The 20,465-nt window shown below is 42.9% G+C and overlaps 1 protein-coding gene across 9 annotated transcripts in view; it reads right to left on the bottom strand.

Moving 5' to 3' along the window:
• Nucleotides 1–648: 648 nt before the first annotated feature.
• MEF2D (myocyte enhancer factor 2D) overlaps nucleotides 649–20,465 on the bottom strand; it is a 122,752-nt gene continuing 102,935 nt past the window's right edge. For 7 of the 9 annotated variants that reach the window (XM_083165803.1, XM_083165802.1, XM_083165805.1 and 4 more), the window contains 5 exons: nucleotides 18,519–18,709; nucleotides 17,375–17,395; nucleotides 16,135–16,267; nucleotides 14,263–14,428; nucleotides 649–11,741 (listed from right to left, as the gene is read on the bottom strand). In XM_083165803.1, coding sequence (XP_083021929.1) covers nucleotides 11,423–11,741; nucleotides 14,263–14,428; nucleotides 16,135–16,267; nucleotides 17,375–17,395; nucleotides 18,519–18,709 — 830 coding nt within the window. In that variant the 3' untranslated portion in view covers nucleotides 649–11,422. The remainder of the gene's footprint in view (nucleotides 11,742–14,262; nucleotides 14,429–16,134; nucleotides 16,268–17,374; nucleotides 17,396–18,518; nucleotides 18,710–20,465) is intronic. The other 2 variants (XM_083165808.1, XM_083165810.1) reach the window with 1 other exon arrangement.

Here is a 20,465-nt window from a genome sequence, read left to right as displayed (position 1 = left end):
CAGAAAGAAGAACCAACACCCCATCCTTTCCCACCCAGAATTAGAGAAGAAGCTATGTTTTCTTTAAGTAACATTTGTTGTCAGAGATGAAATTAGGTTTCTGGTAAATCAACCATTTAGATTAGGGAGTAGGATCAGGATTTTTCTTTCCAACGTAACAAACCCATGATATACGTGCTGCTGAACCCATTAAGCTCTGCCCACTTAGGGGTAATAATGTACTTGATTTTGTACAGTTTCCAAGATGGAGGCTACAGACCGGTTATTGAAAGCAAATTTTTTATCTCCAGGCGCCGACCAAAGACTAAGCAAGACAGCATATTTATTGGAAACAAAAACAGAAACGGGTATTTTTGTGTTTTTATTTTTTTTTTAATTGTAAACATTTTTTATTTCTTTTTTACAACAAATATAGTGTGAGTTTTCAAACCAAACTCATTTTTTTTAATTGTGTACTTTTTTTTCTTATTTTTAGAATATACAATAATGCATCACCGTACAGCACAAAGAAAGAAGATAAATCAAATTTAAGGGGAAAAAAAAGAAAATGAAGATAATTCACACTTGCGTGCTGCTGTCTGGGAAGAGAAAGTTAGAAAGGCAAAAGGGGGTGGGAAAGGGAAGTGTGTGTGGGGAGAGGGGGGGGGGGTGTCACAAAAATATTGGGAAATAACCAAATTTACAGACTTCGGTGACCGCTAGGACATGAATCCACCTCATTGAGTTTCCTTCAGGTGTTGGTGTAGCAATGTGGAATCCATTATCCACATTATATATCTATGACACTTGTATAGCGTACTAAAATTAATCTTTCACCCACAAATAACAGCGGTAGCCATTTTGTGACACAACAATGCCACCTACCAATTCACAAGTGTCATCACTCTATAAAAACGCTTCTACTACAAAATGGCTGCCCCTATTCTGAAAACACCATACATTCTAAACAGATATGGAAGCCATTTTGTTTCATTAAGATTCCTGAGAATCTAGCCTACTATTTAACTAGGAGTGATCATTTGGCCATGAAGTACCCTGCACGATTCATCGATTGTAAAAGATCCCAGCATGTCTGCCGTATGTGTTACAGCCTCGAAATTTGATGAGGCCTGCATCACACAAGCTTACATTTACCTCATAGGCTGCATTCTCATGACTTATTGTCCAGATGCACAAAATGGCTGACTCTACTCTTAATCTACCCTTCGAGAACAAAAAGAAGACAAAGCCAAGGACAGAAAAATGCCATACTATAGTAAAGTCTTCTTAGCAGGTTTTTATAAATATGGTAATTATAAATAAGCAACTATTTTATTCCAAAAATGGGATGCATCTCAAATACAAAGCCGCCAAATCTCTGCGTTATAATTACTCCCAGTGGCCAATACAGCACAGGGCATCTCAACTAAAATAATGGTAATCAACATTTAAAAAAAATCACAATTACACGCTAGTAAAAATCTATCAATCAAGATATACAGGTCCACTTTTTAGCCTTGAAATATCAATAAATTAATAGAGGGATGTGAATATACGACTGTTATTGTGTTTAATTACCAAAAAGTGCAATGCGGAGGATGAGGCACTCTAACAAGAGGCTGCCCCCCGCTTCCACGCCACGTGACTATTCACAAATGGAGGCTACACCCCTCCCCTCTACTATAGTGCATTGCTTATATTTTACTTCTAAGGTTAGAACAATCCTGAGACATGTACACGGTCATACAGAGCAGTTCGGTAGGTTTTTACATATAGTGGGGACATAACTGGTGAAAAGGAAAACGTGGAGTTACCCATAACAGACAGAGTCTGCCATCTCACTGGTTGCTATGGGAGACATTAGATATTTCCTTAACACCCGCCCCTTAAAGTGTTTGAGATGTAAGTTCAAAGGCAAGACTCACGTCAAAATAGGGGTCTGCACGGCCTTCGTCTACAATAATGGTAGGCAACCTTAGCATGCCGAGTGACATCAGCGGACAGGGCAGCAGAAGAGAACCACGTCAGCTAAGCTTGCTCTGAGGTAACTTCCAATGATAATATATACAAAAGCTGTGATGATGGGACCCCAAATCCAGAACCGTATTTCTGGGTATTTCGGTTAGAAAAGACTCTTCTTCTGGGCCTAGTACTAACGGGGGAACTTTGGAATCTGAAACTCTATCCAATAGTGTTTCCTCAATAAGCTGAATTATTTTTTTGGTAATGCATTAGGTGTCTATAACAGAGGTTTCCAAACACATTCCTGAAGGCACCCTCATCAGTCCAGGTATCAAGTATTTCCGTCAATTTGATTTAACAAACTTTGATAAGCCATGGATACATACCCTCCAACATGACCCATTCCATTAGGTACAAAATGCTCTGTTCCTGGACTTCCCTACCAGTGGCAGTTACAGCGGTTGGACTCCAGCACAGTCCAAAATTCAAAGAGGGGGGTCACATCAACTGTCAGTGAGTCCAGGACAGTGATGCTTGGAGTGGCATTAGGTGTGGCTCTCCTTTTTGAATATTGGACTGTGCTGCAGGCTCACATCTGCAACTACCACTGGCAGGGAAGTCCAGGAACAGAGCATTTTGTACCTAATGGAATGGGTCATGTTCAGTGTTCCCTCTAAGCTGTGCGCGCGCACACAACTTGACAAGCGTGCGCACAGACATTACAACAGAGCGCACAAAGCAGCAGTGGTCCCTTTTTGCAGTTGTGGACTCAATTAATGTATGTTTCACCCAATAACTACATTGTGTGCTGTGTTTTGAATGTTTAAATGTTTAATATCATTTTGAAGTAAAGTTAACACAAATGCTGAATGTCATTTTCCAGTTATATATCAGTGACGCACAAAAATTTAAATTTCCTTTCAAAGTTGCACAGCCAAAATCTTATGCCGCACACAGCCTTCGTAAAATTAGAGGGAACATTGGTCATGTTGGAGGGTATGTGGATATACTTAAAACCTGTATTGTTTGTTGGCTTTGAGGACCGCATTTGGGAACCTCTGGTATATAACGTATGTCAATGATAGATTAACAGGTCTGCTCCCTGCAGGCGGTTTGGTTAATCTGAAGGGCTCTACGTGCATTACAAAACATGTGTAAGGAGGACCTCTGTCAAATAGATCACTGTGAAAGGGATATAGAAAATAGTGTCAGAAGACATTTACAAAAGTGCAAAAACACGTGGACGCATAGAAATGATTAATTTACACAAATACGCCCCCAGCCTCACACATACAGGGCTGATAAAATGAAAGTATCCCTAATTAAAGTACCTACTCCACACATTTTTCCACGATGTGGAGAATTTGGACAGTATGTACTTCAGGTAAAATCTTAGTCATTTGCTGGAAAAATAATTAGTTACAAGTTTTTCCCACTAGGTAGCGATATAGGTCACTTGAAGAGCACACAGTGTGTCCTCTATTTTGGACAACAACAGTTTCCGTTCAAAGAACAGCATTCCTTACAGCAGAATGTATTAGTTCATAGCCGGAACAGGACATCTAATGCAGCGTTTCATATACGGTAACCTTACCGATACAAAAACACACAATCTTAAAGTTGCTTGGGTTGAGATCCAGTGGTTGGAGTGGCTTAAAAATGTGAAAATTGCGGCTGATGATCCAGTGTTGTTTTTTGGGATTGTACAGTATGCCTCTTCATGTGATTTTTATAGCTACAGCGCCACCTAGTGACAAAGATCTGATTAAATGTTTCAATAAATGGTTCTGGGCATTAGTTGTCCAAACCTCTCTTCATTGCAAGCAAAGAAACTCGGTACAGAGTGCACAAAGTAGGAATACTTTAATTTGGGCAACCCTGTACGCAGTGTCTCCCCCCCCCCCCCCAACCCTGCTGTAAAATACACCTCCCCCACCCCCCACTTCTCAATTGCATAAGATTCTCTGCTGACGGGGACAAACTGCATTGACAGAAAACCCTTAAATCTTCCATTACTGTCAATTCCTTTAAGCAGAGGTATTTCCCCCCTCCCAAAAATTGGTATTTGTTATGACATAACAGAAAGTTCACTGGCAGCCATCTTGTCACTATCTTACAACTATAATTCTTTTCAGGTGTTCACCATACTTTTTAAAAATAATAATTCCAGACCAGATAGTATGGTAATGGCATTTAACGCAAGCCAATATTTAAAGTACTAGCAGTAAGTATATAGTTTGAGCCAATTATTTGCAGTCTCAATATCATTTATCTCTTGTTCTAAATGGACCATGCCGAATATTTACAAAATGCATTGGCAGGTGACTGAAAACTACTTGTATAGTTATCTATTGCTTCATTTATTTAAACATAGTAATTAATGTATATAGTATGCCTTTAGCAGCTACAAATCTACAAAATATCAGGTAAATTTTTGAGGAAAAATGCAAAAAGGGACAAATCGGGAAGTAGGGTACACATTGAAAAAAACACATTAAGAAGCTGTACAGTTACCATCATGTTTAAAGTCAGTATTACAATATACTCTGACAAAAATAGAATTTCATTTCATATCAATACAACAAAAACATCTCCCTGTACTGTAACCGTTTCGCTAACATGTCTGTACTCGTTATATACAATTAATCAGGTCTCGCTTGCAATGTGTGGTGGCATGGGAGTGACGGAGATGACAGATCAAGGGTGCGGCGAGTTTCGTCAAAAATTTTAATGAGGACACAAAATGACAGTTCCGTGAGAGTATTATGTGATAATAGAGTAGATCGGACCAATTTGAAGTTAGTTTGAACAATGGTTTTATGGAAGTGATGCTTGTAACAGGAACCAAGACCATTCATGATGGTCCAACACAACCATATCAGTTACCAGCGTAGTGAAAGTTCATGAGAAGTACAAAGGAGGAGGAGCAGCCATTTTGACAGGTATGCGGCATCAATGTGACATAAAAAAATATAATGGAAACAATGATTTTCCAAGTTAGTTGTGCCTCCAGTGAGTCACAAATTCCAATTCAATGTCTACATGTTGGTTCAACCCACAAAATGGCTGCCTCCACTGTGAACAGGTGTCATGTAGACTTTAATGCAGTAAGTACAAAAAATTATATTTCAGAAGAGGACTTTGTGTGGAAAACATATACATACATGTTCATTTTAGAAATGTAGCTAGCATGCAGTGTCCATAAATATGAAACACAGACAAGTCGAGCAGATGGAACTATGGGGACCTTCTTCATTCTGACCCGTAACCAGTTTGGTTTTCATGACTCAACCGCAAACCAGAAATGATTTCCCCTGACCATTGGTTCTTAAGTTGACCTTTCCATCATGGGTTGTAACCGTTTTGTTTTTTTTGACCACGTGGCAATGATGTTGTCATGATGAAAATATGGCGAGTGATCGTTGAGATGTCGGAGGTGGCTTTTCAAAATGGAGTCACATATGAGCAATGATGTTGATGACTGTGCTTCCTTTATCATGAAATATTCTTGGATGCTTGTAGACTGCGCCAAACCATTTCTTTTTCAATTGGATGCCGGGACAGCGGTCCTAAGGACACATTCTTTTGCGAAGGCACTTAACCCATCTGCTATTATTCATTATCGATGTATTAGGATGTCAGATAATCCAGAACCGATACTTAAATGTCAAACCATATTTTATCTATTCACCTGTCAAGTCGGAGAGACCGGTGTTACATGTTAGAAAGTATTTTTTTTTATATTTTGCTGTTGAAATTTTGGCCTTTTTTTATCTCATGCTAGAATGTAAATTGAGTGAATTTTTTTTTTTTATGAAACACTAGACCAGGGGTGGCAAACCGGTCAGAGGTAAAGAGCCGAAAAATATCGGTAGTCAAGCTAAAGAGCCGACATCATGTGCGAGCTGAAGGCGCATGCGCCAAATAAAAGGGGCGTAGTTTATTTTGACCTCTTGGGTGTGTGTGATACAAATATGCCTCCAATAGTGCAGTGCCATATATACATATGCCCCCAATAGTGCCAGATACACATATGCCCCCCACGGTGCCAGGTATGCCCCTATGGTGCCAGAAAGCTGGTATGCCCCCACAGTGCCACAAACTGCTATGCCCCCACAGTGCAAATTTCCCAGCAGCAGCACTCACCGTTGTTGCTGCTGCTGCCGGGTGGGGAGAGGACAGTCTGGTGTCCCCCTGCAGTCCTCCTATCATGTCACTGATGGGAGGAGAGCACAGCACAGCACACCGCGCGTCTACTTCCTCCTCACTTCCCTGTGACTGGGCTGTCCACCAATCAGAGCTCGCTGGCCGGCTCCTGATTGGCTGCTGGCCCGCGAGCTCTGATTGGCGGACGGCCCAGTCACAAGGATGCACAGTAAGGGGTAGGAGAGATGCGCGATGCGTGCTCTCCTCCCCTCAGAAGAGGAAGGGATTCAGGGAACCGGCAGCAGGGGGGACTGGGACGGACGGTGGGCGGCGGGCAGCAGTGGGAGCAGGAGCCTCACTTTACAAGGGGGAGAGCCGCATGAGGCTCAAGAGCCACGGGTTGGCCACCACTGCACTAGACCTTCTGAAACCCACACATTTAACGATTACAAAAGTAAAACTTTGTTGTAACATTTTGTTAATTCTTCATCTCGTAGATAGGAACCTTCTGGGTGTATAATGTGAATGTTGAAAACTTGTGTACTCACTTGTAGTCTCATACCTTGGTTGCATTGCATGTTCCTTAAATGTTTAGCACTGCCAAGAAAGGTACCCTGGAGTAAACATTGAGTCATATTTTTGCACTTCTGAGAACAGTATGAGCAAAGATACAACCTAGCCCTTAAAGCAAAGGCATTTTGTCTTACATTTGTAATATATATATTTTAAATCTTCCATTAACTTCTGAGGTGGACTTTATCTGGGAAAACTAGAGCAACCGAAACCATATATTAATATATTTTAACTAAGAAATGGCTGAAAAACTACTGTGGTAGATAAATGCAATCAACTCTTTGTCTAAAACCACAACTTTGCTTCTAGGAACTGTTGTGCAATAAGATCTATAAGATATATATATATATATATATATATATATATTTATATTTAATAGAAAGTATTATCATATTGAAATGGAATTAGTGAACTAACAATTTTTAATTCAGATCCTACTGAGAGTTCAAATAAATTTAACTGATCAAAGTCTTACCAGATGTCTCCAAATAAATTTTTTGGAAGCAAATGACTAAAGAGAGATTAGGCTGGAGGTTTGGAAAGATATGTGTTAGGTGCAAATATATACTGCATTAGTACCATTATATTGTTTTTGGTAATTGGGCTCATCTTCTCTCTGGTTGTAGGGGCAAGTTAGAATTTTAATACAAACATAATATTATCGCATCATAAATTTCCCTCCTACGGTGTGTGTTTTTTTCCCTTTCTGGAATTACTATCCACATTTTCAACATTTGCTCTGGGAACAGGAACCAGGTGTCATACACACACACACACACACACACACACACACACACACACACACACACACACACACACACACACACTAGAAGTGGCCATTTTGAGGTCAATACCAATATTGATGAAAACACCTTTTGTTGATTCACTAGGCATTAGTTACAGCACTGAGAAACTGGTTCTATTTTAAATTAATTGGTCTCATTCTTCAACACACTAAAGGGCATTCTCCATTATAGAACCAATGCACTTTATTTTCAGTGTTCTAGAAAATGAACCCTTTGAGAACCAAGTGAATTCGTCAAAATAGGTGTAAAACTTGCCAAATGAACATTTTTGTTCACCATAATGACCTTTAATGTTTACCTTATATAGGAAATGTCATTTTTCTTTTTACACAACATTTTTATTTTAATTTATTTAACAAATGTGAGTAATGCTGGCATTTTTAGTGGATATTATTATCTGTAAAATGATGTGTAATATTTGTGCGCTATATAAATAACTTAAATTCATAAAGGAAAAAAAATAAAATCGCTCACAGATAAGTTGGCACTGAAAGGGTTAAAACGGTAAGTGGTGCCATCTAGTGGACAGAAATGCTTTTTCACTCTGCTCCAAAGAAATTATGGCATATAAAGCTTTCTTGACCGATCTCAATTGTAGCTCTTAAAATCTTAAACCTTTTAATGGCAGCGAGATGAATGATTGAAGGTGAAAGTGTGTATGGCAGATTAAATAATGTGCTGCTAAGGAAGAGGAACAACACTAAATAGCCCCCTCACCTCCGCCCCAAGCTTTACACTGGTCATTATGAAAGACCCAATGGTCAGGTTACTGAAGGGAAAACATAGACAGAGACTTTGGTAAGTAACCACACTTTTAAAAAGCAATATATCATTTTTAAACATCAGTGCATACTTCTTATATGAAAATATACACAATTGTATTTCAATGTCAAAAAAATAAACAAATGGAAAAAAAAAAACCAAAACCCCAAAAACATTAAAAACAAAAAAAGAAAAGCGAACCAGCCAAACACAATATATTAGCTATTTTTTGTTTAAATTTTAAACGCTACACTTTTGTTGAGGTTACATCTTTTTTGTCATTTTTTTTGTCATTTTTTGGTGTTTTTTGTAAATATTACTTCATGCAATTTTACACCATTTTTTTTTAGCCTTTTGAGAATAAATATGTTCCTTTTTTAAAATTTTCTTCACTCTTCTAAAAACTGCAGCATTTAACTTGTAATTGTTTTGTGTCGTGCAAGTTTCTGCCACGCCCCTTAATAAAATGAGAGGGGGAGAAAAAAACAAACAAAAAAAGAAAAAACTGAACAATAATAACTACTCTACAGAACGCAAATTTACGAATATAAAAAAATATTCACAATGTAACTGTCAACAGCACAAATGAGCACAAGAAATAATATTAAAAATCAGAAACAAATATTTATACAGATAAAAACAGGGTGTGGGGAGTATATTTATATATATATATATATATTTTAAGATTGTCATTTTTTTTCCTTGTCTTGAAAATGAATGAGTTTTCATTTACACGTGAAAAAAATTAAATAAAAACGGTTCTCTAAGAACCTAATAAAAAGTTACCAAGGGCCCATTGGATTTTCTTATGTCCATTTTAGGCGTAACAACCAGCATTGCCAAACAGAAGTTTAGAACGTTAAAATTGGAGGCCTCATTAATATTATTTTTGCTGCTATTTTAACATCATTTGTGAAATAGTTGTGAGAAATATAAATTACTGTTTGTATTTTTACTTAATTATTTTATAAACTTTGCCCATGCTTTTAAAAAATTGATATTTAGTTTTTCAATAAATAAATGTGTGCATGTATCAATTCAGACATTTTTACTACAATGAGTTACAAACTCACTCCTTTTGGTAGTATATTTAAATTATATGTTCTGTAAACAGGGACAGAACTATTGCCTCCAAAGGTTAGACCGGAACGCAGTCCAATATTCAGGTAGGGAAGACACACCAACTGCCGCACACTGCCGTTCGGGAATCACTGGTAGTTAGTGTGGCTTCCCTATTTGAATTCTGGACTGTATGACAGACACACCTCTGGAGCGGCCATTGGACAGAACCTTGCCATATTAAATAAAAAAAAAAATATATATTATATATATATATATATATATATATATATATATATATATATATATATATATATATATATATATATATATATATATAAAATCTGTAACTGGAGTGCATATACAGATTTGCATCCTAATCATGGGCTAATGCACAAAAATCAAAAAGGCCAAATTACTGAAAATGCACAGTCAATAATATAGGTCTGGCTATATACAAAAAGGGGCAGGAACAGTTATTAAGTGGGTGTGGCAAATCTCAGAGAAGCTTATCTGAGACTACACCGCTCTACTCTCGTCTAGTTACATAAGAAAATGTATAATTAAAAAAATATTATGTAACTATATTGCTTTTAAACATTATAACCCTGGTAATATGCCCTAAATCAAAAGGTGAGCCAAGACTAGAGAATTAGCCTTAAATCACCATTCAGACAACACCGTCATTTATATATTAAAATAGCAGCAGAAAAACTTGGCCGGCCATTTGTGGATTTGGCCATCAGCACGGACGTCCTCCAGTAGCATTTACACAAGGCAACAAGCTGGCTGTTATGGATGTACATGGACCGCCAGTAAGAATAAGCATAGTCTAATATCCGAGCCTCTTTTTCCAGAAGGAATTCCAAAATCCCTCTTTAAAAAAAAAAAATGTAATATTTCATGATTTCACTTATGAAAATATAATAATAGGGGACTTTTTTTTTTTTTCTTTCATACTGCAATTTATACATATATATATAAATCCCATTCCACATTGACCCCCATCGGTTCTGGGGACGGCAGCAACACACATCCCTGCCCCGCTCTGCTCCCCCCCCCCGATCCACACTTCTTATGTGACAAGACAAAATGGCTTCTTTCAGTAAGTGAAATCATAGACTGAGCTGTTTCCTCCAAAATAAGAATACCGCATTTAAAAGAATAAATATATATGTATATATTATATATATTTCATATTTTTTTTCCACGTTTTTTTTTTTTTTTTCATTAAAAAGGCATTGTCTGCATTATATAGAGCTCCATGGCTTGCGGAGGAGGCAGGGATGACTGTGCAGTAATAGTTTCTGATATGTATTGTGGCTTGAAGCTGAGTGATGGTATCTGGACGGTCCTGTATGATGTTACTCTCCCGGGGGAGGAAAGGACGGGGGGGTGGATTTGGGGCACTGCACTGGTGACTGGAAAAAGCTTCACAATGGGTGGAGAATGCGAGAAGAGTGGCTTTCCGGTGTGAGGGTTCCAATAATATGCCTGGTGTTAATTTGAAAACCTATTAAAGTTCTGTGAAGCAGCTAGGATTCAATTTCCAGTTTGTCAATGAGGCCTGCTCTGCGAGCGAGCGAGGGGCTGTGGGCTTAACCGTTCCATAAAGGCAGAGTCTGCAGCTTCACTCTGAAGCTCCCCTTTGCAAAATGTAATGAGTGACCCCCCCCCCCCCCCCCCAAATGGCAGATCTCGTCTGAAGCGAGTGGGGAGAGGCAGTGAGCAAACGCTTACTGTCCCCCTTTGTGTATCGGGGGGGGGGGGGGCAGGATGAGGTTGATTTTTAGCAGCTGTGGTCAACAAGACAACAAGGTAAGCAGTTGGCTGTGGAGGGCAGGAGTCGTACTCAGCATGGGTTTATAGTGCAGCCATGGAGTCCCATGCCCTCTGCAGACATTGCCTGAAGCACTGGACTAGGAAGAATGCCTACCAAATACTAAAGCTATATCTCAGGCAGTTAATGATAGATTCCCACCCTACAGCATTAAACCTCACTGGTGACTAAACCCCTGCCCCGCCCCTTCCTCCACTCACCCCCCCCCCCCCCCGGAACAGCACCTCATCCTTCGGCTCGCACCCCCCCGTTGTGCTGCAAGCATAAGAACGAGGTGGGGGGAAGGGAGGAGCAGTTATGTTACCCATGCGTCTAGCCGCATGCGTTTTACAGATGGGCTATCGCCCTCTGCGTCACCCGAGGGTCTCAAGAGCCCGAGTGACGACGTGTAGTCGGCCCTTCCATCTTCTCGATCGTTGCCTTCGAAGGAGCTTGCATTGCTGCTGAGGCTGTCGACGGGAGAGCGGCCGGTGGCGTCGTGTCGACTCTGGTGGCTGTAGGAAGTCAGGGGAGTGCCCGTGTTGCGTTCACGGTTGGGCGATGGCGGTTCCTTCTTGATGTTGATGTTGGGGTTGGTGTTGACGGTCAGTGTGGCAGTATGTGAGAGCTGGCCACTGGACATGCAGGGGTGAGGTGGGTGGTAGGGCACAAAGAAGATGGAGAGGTAGGACAGGGAGGAAACATGAATATGGGAATTGAGAGACAAGTAAAAAGAGATGAAGAATGGGATGGTGCAAGAGACAGAATGGAGAAAGAGAAACAAAAGGTGGCGGGGAGAGAAGAAAAATATACGGTTAGGACCAACACCTGTATTTCTTGCGTTAATCCTGAGTTACCAAATATAGGTCACATACCTAAGTCTTGTAACAAGTGTTACCTCCTACATTTATCCCTATAACCCCCCCCCCCCCCCCCCCCCCCCCAAGTGTCTTGAGCTCTTGTTACCAGGCAACGGTGACATGTGGCCCAAAGTTCTAGATGCTAGAAGAAACTAAATTATGGCTGCAAGATCCCAGCAGAGATATGTATGTGTTTGCGAGGCTTTATGCACAATGCTGGCTGATCTATAGGCTTCGAAGTGACGCCTGAACCTCCGCCATTGCAAGAACCCGCCTCAACCCACAGAGCCCCCAGTGGCATTCAGGGGACACACATACTTCATAATGTTTAGCATTACTACCTCACAGCGCTGCGTCACAAGTTCCTCTCTCACCATTACCCTAACTGTGCGGAGTTTGTATATTCTCCCCGTGCTTGCCTGGGTTTCCTCCGGGTACTCCGGTTTCCTCCCACAATCCAAAAACATACAGGTAGGCTAATTGGCTCCCAACAAAATTAACCCTAGGATGTCTGTGTGTGTGCGTGCATGTGGTAGGGAATATAGATTGTAATCTCCACTGTGTGTTCAAATATTCCCTGTACAGCAGTGCAGAATATGTGTGCGCTATATAGATAACTGGTACGAAATAAATAAATGCAAAAGCCCTTAGCAGTGAGGAGACTGTGTACTGCACATAAACATAATTGCTCTCTATTATTGGTGCGGAACTTACCGCAATCCTATAACATTATGCACAGCAGAGGCCCCCACATTGTTTACTGAAATCACATTCACTGGAATGCTGCCCAGTAATTCTATAGTTACCACGGGCAACACTGAGACGTCAGGTGCAAAATTACTTACTTAACACAAGGCTAAATATTAGCTCAGGACCCAAATTTGAGCAAGTAACGCCATCAGTTAAGTAATTAATGAGTTAAAAATGTATATGGGATTTATTCAGTCAGTAATAGTTGAAAGGGTACATATATAACTTAAGGTGAAAGAACATGGGTGACACCTAGCATTAACCTAGTGGTCTTCAGAGTTGTACGCTAATGTCAGAGCAGCTGTGAATGTGTGAATATATGCCAGGGTTGCTTACCATATCATAATGACCGGGAGGCTCCTGAAAAGTGGGTCCCCCTCCCGGCCTCCCCGGAAAGGTGGGCAACCCTCCCGAATACCGGTGACAATATGGGCCAAATGTAATAGGGTGTGATAATCAGAAAGTGAGAGATTTTTGGAGAGTTTCCCATTTTTTTTAAAGCGGCAATCATTTACACGGAATATCCCGGTTGATTTTGCCATGTAAATGATTGCCGCTTTAAAAAAAAAAAAAAATGGGGAAACTCTCCCCAAAACTCTTACTTTCCAATTCTCACACACAATTACATTGGCCTAATAAAAAAAAATAGGATCCCTGTGTCTCCGATTCTGACCACCAGGTGTGACCAACTGTTTATTCACATATTTCATGTGGACAGCACATAATCAGACATGGCAGCCGCCACTCACGGTAGCAACTATATACTGTATATTTCCAGAGATAGAGGGTTCTGAATATTTACAGAAAACATCGAAACGTCATAGTCCTTTCACAGCTAATGAATACATCTTTAGCGCTGTGAAGTGTGAAGTGCAGCGTGTGACGATTTAACCCCTTAGGAAGCTGCGCGAGGCGCCAGTCTGTCCGGTGTGTTACGGAAGAGAAAGAAGAACCAAACCGGAAAAACCAGAACCAAAAAAAAAAAGAAGGTGTCGAGTAATATTCGCCCATCCCGGCTCGCCTTGTTTCCTTCCTGTGCAGAAACGTCTGCGTGAGGTGAGGGAGCTGGGAAAGGGCACGAGGTGACATTTAATAAAAGCCAATTAACGGCACCTTCTTGTTCAAGCTCAAGGCCCCCAGCGCCTTATTTGAGTTTGGAAAGTCTTATTATACAATGCAAACAACGCTCCCCCGATGGGCCATCTAATAAAGCAGATGAAAGAGGCGCTGTATTATTATATTATTGCTGTGTGCTGTGCGAGATAGACACCCACGTTATTACCTACATAGGGAGCTGCAGACACTAATATAGATGCAATCTCCCTGACATTCATCCTCCCTATCAGTTGTGGAGATCCATTAAGCTCTAAAACATATATTAATATATCTCTATCTATCTGTGTACAGCCTCCTATGCTCTGTAATGTTCCGTTGGTCCTAGGCTAGGAATTTCTCCCTTGCCACCAGCGGCTGCAATGAAAATGGCAGTGGTAATTGAAAGGATGAACCAACCCCTAGGGGGCATTGGAGAGCACGTTATACTTACACTAAGTTACTTAGTGACACTGGGACCATTTGCTGTGTTTGATGATGCTGTTGGTGCTGCTGCTGCTGTTGCTGCTGCTGCCAGGCTGACACGTTGCCCAGTGACAAACCACCGGGAGAGCTGAACGAGGAAAGCGAAGATAGGTCTGCACTGGTCAGCTGGTAATCTGCAAGAGAAGGGCATGAGGTGGTTACGCAGAGATGATGCCATCCTGTGGGGGACTTTTCCACCATGACAGAGACGTAAAAAAGAAGTTTCCAGGGTCTTCGCACAAAATAGGCCCTGTTATGTGTACCTAAGAATGACTACAGGAATACTGTAGGTGAACAGGCACAGTGCCCACTACAGAGGCTAGATAGTTTCTCCAGTTTATTTACAAATTATTAAATGGCGTTCACTAAGAAATAGGCAGATCCAAGTGCATTGTGGGTAAGCTAAAGCAATAGTGAGAAAGCTCTTAAACAATATGGCCGAGGGTGCAACCATGTGACAGGAGGAGAACACACGTGCTGCTGGAAGGTCACACAGGTCAGCATGCTCCCACTGTACAGCGCACAGGCTGACCAGCAGAGGGCACCAACTGCTCGTCACATGTACTCATGAATGAAGCTGTGCTGTGTTTATTATAGCGAAACTAGGTCACACACAGATAAGTAGGATGTCCAAGACAATTGTCATTGTGCTGGGCCAATTTTTTTTTTGTGCCCAAAGAATGGAAAATTCAATATGCCATTTATTGGTATAATTTGCAATTGTTGTTCAGAACTGTTGCCCCCCTCAGGAGTGCATGGGAACTGCAGGGTGAGTAATGTGAGAGTGATGTGACTCGCTCAGATTTGTTCCCCTCCCTTTTGCCTGGGTGTAAATAATTTCCCTTTGCACGTGAGGATGGGGCTCCCTTACAGGACAGGACCATCCAGTTTCCCATTACTGGTATGTGAGAAGTTCACAGCAGGATGTTGTGTAGCCCAGTCGTAACATCTGCATTTGTGCAAGCAGGCGGTGAGCCCTACACAGCTAAGAGCACAGATGTCCTTATTTACCCAATCAGGATCCAGATAAACACCAGCAGAATACTCTGCGTTTCTGTATACCTGTGTCAATCCCTGCGGCTCCAACGCCCACCCCAGCAGATACCCCTACACCAATCACTGCGGCTGCCCCAACACCCACCCCAGCAGATTCCCCTACACCAATCCCTGCGGCTGCCCCAACGCCCACCCCAGCAGATTCCCCTACACCAATCCCTGCGGCTGCCCCAACGCCCACCCCAGCAGATACCCCTACACCAATCCCTGCGGCTGCCCCAACGCCCACCCCAGCAGATTCCCCTACACCAATCCCTGCGGCTGCCCCAACGCCCACCCCAGCAGATTCCCCTACACCAATCCCTGTGGCTGCTCCAACGCCCACCCCAGCAGATTCCCCTACACCAATCCCTGCGGCTGCCCCAACGCCCACCCCAGCAGATACCCCTACACCAATCCCTGCGGCTGCCCCAACTCCCACCCCAGCAGATTCCCCTACACCAATCCCTGTGGCTGCCCCAACGCCCACCCCAGCAGATTCCCCTACACCAATCCCTGCGGCTGCCCCAACGCCCAGCCCAGCAGATTCCCCTACACCAATCCCTGCGGCTGCCCCAACGCCCACCCCAGCAGATACCCCTACACCAATCCCTGCGGCTGCCCCTACACCTACCCCAGAAAATACCCCTACACCCACTTTTGTGGTTGCCCCTACAGCCAGCCCTTGCAGATGCCCCTATGGCCGGCCTCAGCTGATGCCCCTATCGCCGGCCCCCACAGATGCATCTATGCCATCAGTTATAGGTAAAGAATAAAGAGAACCCATGCACAATAAGACACTGACCTGTGTTGTATGCTGTGGACATTGCAGAGAACGGTAGTCCATGATGTGACAGTAAACTGGGAGTGGCCACAGAAACGACAGGCGTGGTTAAGGAGTGCGTTGCCTGGGAGACGCCTACTAACCTCTGTGCACTCTGTAGGGGGAAGAAATAGAAAGATGATTCCTGGGTCTACATTACATTTCCTTTTATAGATACTTGGACATCATTGTGTACAGCATCACCAATCCGTATGTACTACGAGAAGGCCACAGTGCACTGACTGACTAGGAGGACAACAACATGGGACTTGATCAAGGTTCCCTCATTGGCAATGCCCAGGGTTTATTAAAAATGAGGACACTATTCACACAGTTCTGTTTCCTGGCCCTCCAGGCGCAGAACAAGAGGAGAGCGCCAGACAGGGGAGTTTCCTTTCTGCTGTCATCCTCTAAGCACGAGACAAGAAGCTTTTCATCCCCCCCCCCCACCCCCCCCACTATCACAAGCCTTTTCTTGGTTAGGTCACACATCTGTGGTGTGAACGGAGGGCGACTTTCTTCAGACATGCTACTGAAAGAATGAGCGGCCTTCATCTCCCGCTAGAAGAAAGCCGCGTGACTTCCAGACTTCAAAAAGACTGTGGCCGCAAAATCCTAGCTGACCATCAATTGTGTGCGATGTTCACAGTGTGTCGCGTTATGACACGCAGCTGCAGTAGATAACATGAACAGAAGTCTGATGGGTGAAGTGGCGGCAGGTGGCCATTTTGTGGACCTGACAGATTACGAGGTAGAAATTGATCGGTCAAGCTAATGGCTAAAAACACAAAATGGCCGCCACCGCTGGGTAAATAGCACAGGCACCGTCAAGAGTTAAAAATATAACCTTAATGTTGACGGTCGAATGAGGATATTGCAATTGTCCAAATTTATCTCCTGACTTATTGAATGGTTACGAATAAATGTGTCTGAACAATGAAATCTGGGGCATTATAATGAATTTAAAACCATCCCAGAATGTCAAGAGTCCTTCATCTATAAAGTTCTAGAATTCAGCCCAAACTTTTTTTTGGGTATAATTTGACCACTGGGGGGTGCTATATCACTTGTGTCTGCAGATTAGCATTACGTCATACATGTGGTTTGGATCCCTTTTTGGATGTACACAACCCCAGTTGTTCTGGACTAAGCATGTGAAGGAGATTGAAAGAAGACAGATTTCACACGCAGGTCACAGAAGAAGCAAGCAAAGTCCACTCACCATTTCCAACTGTTCCTCCGTCTTTGTGCAAAATGCAGAATATGGAAAGCGAGAGAGAGAGACAGAGAAAGAGAAAACACCAAATGCGTCTCATTAGATAGCGAAATGCGTTAGGGGTTTAATGGATAACATACATTCTCATAAATGGAATGTTCTTCCGTACAATAAACTTATTTTAACATAATGATAAAACAATGCTTCAAAGTTACATTTGCTCTGAAGTTGGCTGATATCAGGCAACCTGGTCCTACAGTAGATTACAGTGCGAAGAGCCCCAAAGCAAGAGAAAAGCTAGAGATGGCTCCTGCTGAAATCCATGAGATTATTAGCAGACATGTTTGAGGTATTAAGCCTTGGAGAGTGCTAAAATGGACAGAGATAAAGTACCCGCAAATTAGCTACTAATTGCCAAGTTACAGTGCTGGAAAAAGGACAGATAGGATCTGATTGGCTAGCACTTGATCTCTGTCCAGTGGCGTAACTGAAATTTGCCACTGGAAACCGCCCCCTCCCGGTGCCAGCAGATCTACCACTCCTCTTGAGACATTTAAAAAATGGCCTCACAGCAGACAGTTATTGAGGATGCAAGAGGAGGCCGCTGCCTCAATAACTGTCTGCTGTGAGGGAGCAGCCATTTTGCGAGGGGTAGTTCTAATGGCTGCTCCCTCACAGCAGACAGATCTGCTGGTTCCGGTGGACCGGCAGCAGAGCAGTAACAGACCCGGCAATGGCGACTGTCCCGTTAACGAAGCAGCAATAGCCCCCTGCAGACTGCCATCGCGTAACCTTACTAAGCGACCGTTTTCGGGTCTGAGGAGCTACTGTTACCCCTCTGTCTCTCTCTCCCAGGCTTAGTACATAGACCCCTTAATTTCGGTCTGTTGTATGCTACTTATCGCTAACCTCCATATGGGCCAGATGTGCTAAGCTTTGAAAATAGATAAAGTGGAGAGAGATAAAGTACCAGCCAATCTGCTTCAGCCTGCCATGTTACAGGAGGTGGTTATTTGGTACTTTAACTCTTCCCAATCCTTTATAAATCTCCCCCAAGGCCTTTGGTTCATGAACACAGCAGTGATGGTGCCTCTGGCACGCACCAAACTCTACTTCTGTCCCGTTACTTTGCCCCTCCCCCGGGACTCACCAATTGATGCATTAATCCCTTGCTGCCTTGTGAGGTGATGACGCGGAGATCCGGTTTGCGGCTGTTGGCTCCGAGCTGATTGCCGTGGTTAGGAGGTGGTGGGGATTTGGATTGGATCACTTTGCCCAGGCTGTTCCCATTTGATACCGGGATAAGGCCTGGAGAGGCTCTCGCGCTTATGTAGCCGTTCCCTGGAAAAATGAAGAGAGGACGGGGACATTAGACACCGCCGGATACATATACAGGAAGTCCTGCTAAGGTAAAAAGTGGTGCACAGTAAATAAAAGGTACTGTAACGCATGGTACCCAGACGTTTCCAAACTGCAGTGGTAGAAAGCAGAATCAGCACATACGGTATGGTCCGTCCCAACACATTTATGATCAGCATTTGGTGCGAACAAATACAAAAATTAAACGTTGCAAACGACCTATTGATTAAACATGAGAACGGCCAAATTTCCTTTTTTTTATGTGTTTGCAGCAATTATGGAGAAGAATTAATAAAAATGAAACTCCGTCATTATAAACGACCATGCGAGTAGAGAATCATAATGGCTCCCGCGCACGTTTCTGTCCATACTGTACAGCATCCTTACCAATTATTTGTAAAGGCTTTGTGTGGGGGTGGGAAGCAGAAGCACGGGATAGACTAGGTGTTCGGGGATAGGCCGTCCCCCTGAAGCCCTCCAGCGCATACCATACTCCAGTTTCCTGAAGCAGGCAGGGGGAATGCACGGAATGCTGGGTGACGTCAATTCTGACATTCATACAACCAGCCCAGCTAGAATCTGCAACAGCTGACTGCGACTCGGAGCCCATGCAGAACAACTGTGCTATGAAGTATACGTACTGCCAAACCCCCCTCAGTGGTTACTGACTCCAGGTGCCGGTGCCAGCAACCCATTGTTAAGCTGAGCATTATGGGACATCTAGCATGTCATTAGCTTCAAACTGCCGCCTAATGGCTTCTATATATTTGGGGGTTGGTGCACATAAGTAACAAGTGTATGAGTTGTGCCCAGAGTAGGGTTCTGCGACCACGAACGGCAACTGATCTTCACTGCACTAGGGTTCCAAGGAAGGCAAGGTGGGCTATGGGCACGGAAGGCTCCGTCTCTTTGCACCAGTGGTCTGCCAGCTACCATGGTCGCCTCTACAACGCATTGCATTCTGACGCAGTTGTTGGCCCACCACGTTGAAGATGCCCGGTATGAAGCTTAATGTTGTTAAACTGTTATATTAATATAATAAGCTATCTAGGTGTATTGCTCAGTACATGTAGCCAGACCTCAGTATCCGAGTATCAGTATCTGGGCAGCCACAGGACCTACAATGTGGTGTAATATCATCACAGGACAAATATAAGCAATAAATGCAATTCTTAAGCAGCATTTCCAGATTGAAACCTATCTAATTATATCTAGTGAAATAAAAAATATAATAATAGTTAAAAGGTGGGTAATTGATGGGGTATGGATTACAGCTGGCGGATGTCATTGTGGTAGCTAGGTGACATATAGCTGCCAGGATGTGACCAGACCTTGGGGAGATGCTGCTGCTTAAGCGGGAGAGCATTTGTCATTCTCTGACCCCCCCTCTTCTCGTGAGACAGAAACTCATTCACTGCCAGGGGAAATTCGAGTGACATCTCTGAAGGGCCACATGTCTGCTTGTGTCCAATCTGATTAGAGGGAGCGGAGACTTGAGTGCCTTGGACAGCACCGTGAAACTGGCGTGGCATCGTCATCGGGGAGAAGGAGGTGGGGCGCTCCGAGCTCTGTGCTCAGCCTAATGGTGTTAATGAAATCATATTAATCAAAGAGGCAGCGCGATTACTTACAACGGCCGGCCAGTGTCACGGGGCTTTTAGAGTCGCAGGGGTGGAAAGAACAGTTTATTGGCGCATAGGAATGACAGAATAACCCTTCGCTCTCCAGAAATACCTAT

This window comes from Crinia signifera, chromosome 12 (genome assembly GCF_055691185.1).
Source record: "Crinia signifera chromosome 12, ASM5569118v1, whole genome shotgun sequence".
Lineage (NCBI taxonomy): Eukaryota > Metazoa > Chordata > Amphibia > Anura > Myobatrachidae > Crinia > Crinia signifera.
This window is presented reverse-complemented; position numbering and strand designations above follow the sequence as displayed.